Source organism: Archocentrus centrarchus, chromosome 6 (genome assembly GCF_007364275.1).
Source record: "Archocentrus centrarchus isolate MPI-CPG fArcCen1 chromosome 6, fArcCen1, whole genome shotgun sequence".
Lineage (NCBI taxonomy): Eukaryota > Metazoa > Chordata > Actinopteri > Cichliformes > Cichlidae > Archocentrus > Archocentrus centrarchus.
The window spans coordinates 9693126-9701432 of NC_044351.1; the positions used below are offsets into that span (position 1 = coordinate 9693126).

At 37.9% G+C, this 8307-nt stretch overlaps 1 protein-coding gene across 2 annotated transcripts; it reads left to right on the forward strand.

Annotated features, from left to right (window-relative positions):
* The first annotated feature begins 4108 nt into the window (after window positions 1–4108).
* On the forward strand, window positions 4109–7217 carry LOC115782100 (nuclear receptor-interacting protein 3). Of its 2 annotated transcripts, none has more exons than XM_030732112.1 (7): window positions 4109–4400; window positions 5101–5265; window positions 5442–5524; window positions 5621–5760; window positions 5853–5905; window positions 6053–6142; window positions 6581–7217. In XM_030732112.1, exons 1-6 carry the CDS (start codon window positions 4233–4235, stop codon window positions 6137–6139), a joined length of 696 nt encoding a protein of 231 aa, XP_030587972.1. In that variant the 5' UTR covers window positions 4109–4232; the 3' UTR covers window positions 6140–6142; window positions 6581–7217. The 2 variants fall into 2 exon arrangements, with proteins under 2 accessions (XP_030587972.1, XP_030587973.1); XM_030732113.1 differs by having other exon boundaries at window positions 5104–5265.
* Window positions 7218–8307: the final 1090 nt, after the last annotated feature.

Sequence of the window (8307 nt, forward strand, 5' to 3'; positions counted from 1 at the left end):
ACTACGCCTAACATGTTGTTCCGCCCATTCCCTATTGATAGATTGGTTAGCGAGTCACAAAGCCCGCTCCTATTGGTTTAAGCCTGTGCCTGTCGCGTTCATGCAAGTCTATGTTGCTGTTATTCAGCCTCCCGGGCCCCTGGCAGACGCCATTCCGCGTCCGTTTTCGTATTGTCTCGGCTTTTTGACTGTAGCTGCGCTGCCACGTCGTTATAAAATAATTATTTAGGCATTAAAGTAAGACGACAGTCGGCCGACATTGTAGATTCCGAGCCACCGTGCGGCACAGGATGTGGTTAAACACGTTCGCCAGCGACATGAACTGCGATGTGTTGGAAGATTTTTCGGCATCCATGTTGAAAACAAGGTCGTGTGGGTAAAAAAAGGGGGAATGTGGGCAATGCAGTGAAAAGAGACTCGACACTACAAGCTACACGGAGGACAACAAATAATCATCTTTCAAAAGTTGCAAATACGATTTCACCTGATGAATGCCTGCAAAACGTAAAGTGATATACACAGAGTACACTCATATAGAGATGTAGTTTTAAATGACACTTGAAATTGGCTACAGACATGCAGTATGTAACGCATGAGTGTCAAACTATTTGTAATTTATGGGTCACACGCAGCCCAGTTAGATCTGAAGTGGAGCAGACCAATAAAATCATTGCATGAAAACATTGCATCACATTTTCCCTTTGATTAAGTGTAAAGAGGTACAATGGGGGAAATAATTATTTGATCCCCTGCTGAATTTGTAAGTTTGCTCACAAAGAAATGAACAGTTTCTAATGTTTATGGCAGTTTCATTTTAATGGAGTGAGGCAGAATATCAACCGAAAATCCAGAAAAAACACATTACATAAAAATAGATTTTTTGATTTAAATAAGTATTTGATTCCCTACAACCCAGTCAGAATTCTGGCTCCCTCAGATTGGCTGTGTGTCCACACACACATTACAATCAGCCAATCAATTACAGATACTCCTGATCTCAATCAGCAAGAAGCTGTGAGAAGGTGAGAACTGTTGGTGTGATCATTTCAAAATGGAAGAAATATAAAATGACCATCAATGACCCTCGGTCTGGAGCTCCATGCAAGATCTTGCCTTGCGGTGAGGATGGTCACGAGAAAGATGGTGGATCAGCCCAAAGCTACACAGGATTAGCTTGTTAATGATCTGAAGGCAGCTGGGACCACAGTCATCAAGAACACCATTGCTAACACACTACACCGTAATGGACTAAAATCTTGCAGCACCCACCAGGTCCGTCTGCTCAAGAGGGCACATGTACAGGCCCGTCTTATGTTTGCCAGTGAACATCTAAATGAGACAGAGAAGACTTGGGAGAAAGTGCTGTGATCAGATGAAACCAATGCTCTTTGGCATCAACTGTGTTTGGAGGAAGAGAAGTGCTGAGGATGACCCAATGAACACCGTCCCCACAGCCAAGCACAAAGGTGGAAACATGATGTATTGATGGGGGCTAAAGATCAAGCACACTAAGTTCATGGAGTGGCTTAGCCAGGCTCCAGACCTCAAACCTATGGAAAATCTGTGGAGGGGAGCTGAAGCTTTAAATTGCCAAATAGCAGCCAGGAAACCAAAAGGAGGTTAGAGAGTTTCTGTAAAGATGAGTGGGCCAAAAACTCCTCCTGAGATGTGTGCAAACCTGGTGACGACTACAAGAAACATCTTAGCGCTGTGCTTGCCAACAAGGCTTTCTCCACCAAATACAAAGTCACGTTTTCTTGGAGATCAAATATTTATTTCAGTCAATGACATGCAAATCAATTCATAATTTTTATGTAATGTGCGTTTTTTTTTCTGATTTATTTGGTTGATATTCTGTCTCTCTCCATTAAAATGAAACTACCATAAAAATTGGAGAATGATCCTTTCTTTGTAAGTGAGCAAACGTAAAAATTCAGCAGATCAAATATTTCCCCCACTGTACATCAGGATGAAAGTTTACCTGGCCATAGCCAAGGTTTTAAAAATCTAAAACCATAAACCTGAGTGAAACATATCTTTTACCTCACCCTCTTAAAAATCTTCCAGATGAAAAACAGATTATCGAGAGCCTAGGATCTCTCTAGAAAAATCCAGTTTCAAAAAGATTTATCAGTTCTTCCACATCAATCACATCTACTTTCATTATATGCTCATTAAAATTTAAAGATGACAGTAGAAAAGGCACCAAACCTTCACAGGTATTTGGGTTTTTTTTTTTCAACTGCAAAAAAACTATATCACAACATTATGATTCAACCTCGAAGAATCTAGAAATACTTTTAACTGTCCGTACATTTTTACTCCTTTGTAGGAAATTTTATATCACCACAACAGAGACATATATGTGTGTAATTAAAAATGAGAGTGTTTAATGATTTCACTGCAGTTTTCACACTATACAAAGTCATCCAGTGGGCTGTGTTGCACCCCTTGGTGGGGCAGTTTGGGCATGTTTAACATCCTTGAGTGAGGCCCTGACTGATGTAAAATCTTTGGGACTGATGCAGATGCAATTTAAGCAGTCAATCAATCAATCAATGATTTGTCATACTGAAAAATGAAAGGAATTATGGTAAACACACTGCTTAAAATGACTATGATGCAATGGAGAAAAGTAAAGAAAAATGCTGTTTATACATATGCACCAGTAATAATTATTTAATTATATGTAAGTGTGAACCTTTTTCACACTTTAAGTAAGTGTTCCTGAAAATAAACTTTGGCTTAAGTGCAAGAAATGCAATTGTAATAAAATATTATTTTGTATTTGTACTTTAATTTAATTAAGTAAATTAAGTAATTAAGTAAAATGAATCTAAATGTATAGTAGCTCCAGCATGCATGTCAACATGCAGCTTTTAAATACGACCACCTTGGAAGAATTTTGAGACTTTTTATCCATGATCCACCGTTTATAACCTCAGAGATGCAAAACAGGACAAAATAAATAAAAACAAGGTGACACATCATCATCATCATTATCACCACAGTATAGCACAAAGTCAGTTAAACTTCAGGAACATCAGTCTGCCAGTTAAGAACCACAAACCATGATAAATCCATTTCACCTGCTTTGATGCAAATGACAGTGACAACAGGTGCAGGGGAGAGGCAACAAAACAGGAAAGGGAACGTTTTTTCAGCTGGTGGCCACGGATCATTGCTCTCTCCTTATCCCTCCTTGGTGAGAGCATAGGTCACACTTAACAAACTGACAGTTCAAGGTCTTGAACACAAATTCTGGTTATTATATATAAGTTGTGCAATGTTGTCATATGTGTGTGTGTGTGTGTGTGTGTGTGTGTGTGTTTTTTTTTTTAATTTAATGAGCTGTTGCAGAGAATATTTTTGATTTATTTCATGTTTCTTTCTCTTTATTTTTATATATTCTGTAATAAAGAAAACAAAAATCTTATCAACAATATAATCAAAAACAGGATTTAATTTTTATTTTCAGTTATAACCCCATATATCCAAATAAAAAAGCATCCTTTGCTCTGCAGAACGAAAGTGAAATCTTACAGACTTAGTGCCCACAGAGCATCAAATTTTGTGCAAATGGGTTCTCCACGTGAGAATATTTTATTGGAGTCACGCTGCAGCAGAGTGACGTATTGTTTTACTGTTTTTGTTGTATCTGCGTCAAGTAAAACCAAAGCCTCGCAAACAGAGCGGATGATACCGGAAGCTGATGTCAAAATAAAACCTCTGACAATTCAGAAAGTTGTAAAATAAATTCTCCTCATCCCAGTAGAACGCTGGCAAACGTTCTACTGGGATATATATATATATATATATATATATATATATATATATATATATATATATATATATATATATATATATATATATATATATATATACAGAGAGAGAGAGAGAGAGAGAAACAGTTATAGCATAGCATTTATATAATTTTTTTTAAATTAGCGAAAAAAAAAAAAAGCCTTTTTCCTTTTTTAAAGCTGTAAAAAATAAGTTGTGTTAGTTGAGCAGCTCATGAATCTGTGATTCAGTATGATAAACGATTAGTTTTATTTTGAAGGTTCAGAGGGGGATTCTTCTTCTTCTTTTTTTACTTGACCTTAACTACCTGTCATGTTGGGGGAGTCTCCTCTTCTCAAGTGGACTCGACGCATCGGGGATTCCTCATCAGACTCGGTTGTGTGCAGGTAGACAGAGAACAGGGAAAACACACACACACGCCCGCCATCATGTTCACAGGGATGCGGACGGAGAACCGGGGGGAAAAGGGGGTCCTGGATGCAGCGACTCTGAGGCAGCAGAGGAGGCTGAAGCAGGCGATCCAGTTCCTCCATAAGGACTCAGCTGATCTGCTTCCTTTGGATGGACTGAAGAAACTCGGAACTTCCAAGCAGGGGGTGAGCCTCCTATCCAAGGCCTTTCATTATATAGTGCCATTATAGACACATATTGCATTAGAGAAGTGTAGTCTAGCGTAAGATGATTGGAGGTGTGTGTGTGTGTTTGTAATGCCTCTTCATTTATAATTATATTTAAAGCTTATATTTAATCTACTGCCAAAAATTCAGTGAAATAACCTTTTTTTTTGCCTATAATGAAAAATAAATACTCTAAAATCAAAACCTAAATGAAAAGTTGCTTTTTAAAAAATTATCAGTCCATCCATTTTCTTAACCACATATCCATCCTAGCAGTGTGGCTGGAGCCCATCTCAGCTATCATTGGGTAGGAAGCAGGGTGTACCCTGGAGAGCTTGCCAGTCTGTCACAGGGCTAAAGAGACAGACAGCTATTTACACTTTTACATCCACACCTGGGAGCAATGTAGAATCACCAATAAACCAAGCATGCATCACTTTGGATAATGGGAAGTAACCATATCACAAAAATATGTAAAAGTCAGGAGATACTGTACTTCCTAAACTCACAGGGATGTGGACAACCAGGTGAAATATATGAAGTAAATATGATACACACTGAAGAAGGTCTTTAATATAATAATGCCATTGTTAGCTCAGATTGTAAATCTGATTTTTAAGCTCCAGCAACATAGATGATATATATACACAGTTCGTGCTGTTTTTAATTTCTGTTGTAGCAGCCACATAATATTCTCCAGAAGCGCCTACTGGAGGCGAAGCTGTCCCGGGGAAGGATAAACATGTGTGGAGTGACGCCAAATAACACAGAAGTTCATCTGAGTTGTCATCATTTAAATTCACACGAGGATGAGGAGGAAGACTTCATCTTTGTACCCTGCAAGGTGGGTGGATGTTAGGCCGCTTAAAAATATGAGAAGAGACATTTCGATATATTTAGAAGATGCTCTTTAATCACACATACCTGTGAATCCTTTCCATAAAGGATATTCTTTTCTTTTCTGGTACTCAAGTATTCGTATTTCTCTCCATCTTACATGCATCATCCCTGTGTTTACAGTGTTTAGGACAGGAAGCTCATTTACTGATTGACACAGGTTGCAAGCTGAATCTGATGTCCTCTGTGACTGTGGAGAGATTTGGGTGAGATGGCTTCACTTTCACTGTCTGTTGAGTAAATACTACAAACACCTGCAGGATGGAGGTGAGAATTGTTGACTTATTTTGCTTCTCTTATAGTTTGAAAGAACTGGTCGAAGAGGTCAAAATGGAGACCGATGGCTTTCCATTTCAGCGTAGGCTCTGCATCGATGGTCACATCAAGGAGCTCTGCCTGACCATCGGACAAATCAGGATAACGTGTTCATTTGCCATAGTGGGTAAGGAAGATAGCAGTCTTTACCTGGATGACAAAGACACCTTTACATAACACAGTGTCATATTATTGTCCATCAATTACATTTATTTTCAGAAAGTAACAAGGCCCTCATGTCCGTGGGCAGCAAGACTTTAAAGACACTCAAGGTAAATCTTCCAGCACCCAGTCCTGGAGGGGAAACTTAGACCATCCACAACACAGTGATGTAAATGATACAAGCTGGAGGATTAACCAGACTAACTAAATAACCAACATGGATATGTAATGTTTTGATATACCATCTGTTTTTGCAGTGTGTAATTGATACAGAAAAGCAGATCATGGTGATTGGGACGTCTGTGAGGGAGCAAATTCAATTTGCCAAAAAAACCATGCAGTGAAAGGTAAGATGTTTTCATTTTTTTTTTTAAATCTTTTATCTTTAAGATTGTTTTTCCTTGTGCAAGTTATATTTGGACAAGCTCGACTGTCAGCACCTGGGGTACCGGAAGCTCAAAACAAGAGTCAATAGCAGAATAAGCTGTTTGGCATCGGAAGAGAAGATTTGGCAAGTTTTTCATGGGTGCAACCCACACGCTCAACTCTGCTGCTCAACCCACAAATGCATTTTCCTTACAAAGGTGGCACCATTTAAGGGGCAATAAACAGTCTTTCCAGTGGTATGAGTTATTGCCAAGAAGCATTGTTACAACAAAGAAATAATCAAGCAAACACAAACTTCCTTACTTTTTATGTGAAGTATATAAAAAGTCAGATATTCTTTGTCCAAGTCTAACCAAACCCTTTTCTGCTTCTTTTTCTTCCACTTTTCTTCTCCTCAGTTCCACAGACTTCAGAGACCCGGGTTACTAATCTTCTTGCTCACAAATAAACCCACACTGACCAAAAGCAATAGGAACATTTACTCCTACAACCAGATGCCTCATTGCAGAACTTCCAATTTCTGACGTCACACACTCTCAGTTTCTCGCTGCCAGTTTAGAAATCCCGATGCTCCACGGTGACTTCACTGATTTTTAAAATAACATAAAAAGGCAGCCATTCACAACTGCAGCTGCTCATACTTACAGGTTAAAATGTAGCATTCTTGTAGCAGTGTATGAGTCTTGTGTTAGCAGTCGCTGCAGTAGTACGTGCTGTGCAGGTAGATAAGAGAAGCTGTGATCTTTAAGATTCTGATACGAGTCTGATTTTTAGCTCTTTATAATATCCTACAAATTAGTACTGTGCTGCCAGATATAATATTCTACAGCTGTGGAGAACAAATTTTAGTTTGTGTAGATAAGAAGCTCAGCACAATCTATTAAATACAGATTAGGTGTTTATCTACTATATTTGATAATGTTGTAAGTGTGTTTTCTAGTTGAAACATGTATTTGAATTGAGGTCACTGCCTTTTGATGTTTACAGAGTTTTAGTGACACTTGTGACAGGTTTTATCACGCAACTGCAGCAAAAGTGTACCACTGAATAAAAACATTAAGTGAGACATTTTTGTGTCTTTGTTAATGTTTCTTTTACAGGAGCAGTAGCACCTTTCAAAATCTTATATAACTCGAATCTGTGCCATTTTATCTGAGAACCATTTATGAATCTGGGACCTGCTGAAGGTGACCTAATTAAAGCTATTAATTAGAGGAAAAATTGAATGGAGTTAGGAGGAGAAAACTCCTGACAAACCTGCAGGGATTAGTGTCTTTTCTCACAGCTGCTTTTTGTGTGGCTGTACCATAGCAACTGTAGTGTTTAGTAATAACCCGGCCTGCCAGGCGGCAGTTGAACAGCCCCTCCAGTGGCTACGAAGAAGACCAGCTCAGGCTTGAGCATTTTTTCCATGGAAACCAACATAAACAATGAGGCAAAGTTGTCGTCTGCAGCTGACTGCGATCAACACAAAAGTTGTAGGTAATGTAATCTGTGTTTTAAATGAAATGACTTGTGTATGTAGCTGCTTTCATTACTGCACGAGGTTAATAACTGTGTATCCTGTTTTTTGCAAACATAGAAGGAAATGTTCCAACTTTCTGTGCATATGTTACTTTGTAGATTTGGAGTGATACCAATAAGTAAAATGAAACAAGAAATGATATATAATATTTAAAAAAAAAAAAAAAAAAAAAAAAAAAAAAAAAAAAAAATATATATATATATATATATATATATATAAATCTGCTACCCAGCAGTGTATAAAGTTACATTCAAAAGTAATTAAATTAGTGCACCTTTACCTGCTGCAACATTAAAGTGATGGATACATTATTATATCAGTGATTACAATATGATCCAGTAATATAGATTATTCGAAAGCTGGCCACTTTATAAAATTACTTTTTGTACAATTTGACTTTTAACAATTCTTAAAAATAATTCTATTATAATTTAATTCAAGTACATTTTGACATAAATATGTCTGTGTAGATTCTCAGTTATCCAGGTCATAGTAGTCTCTGGAGCTTGAAAAAGGCGACTGGACTTCTTTTTGTTTCTTGAAGACGTTTCACCTCTCATCCGAAAGGCTTCTTCAGTTCTCAACCAAATGGTGGAGAGA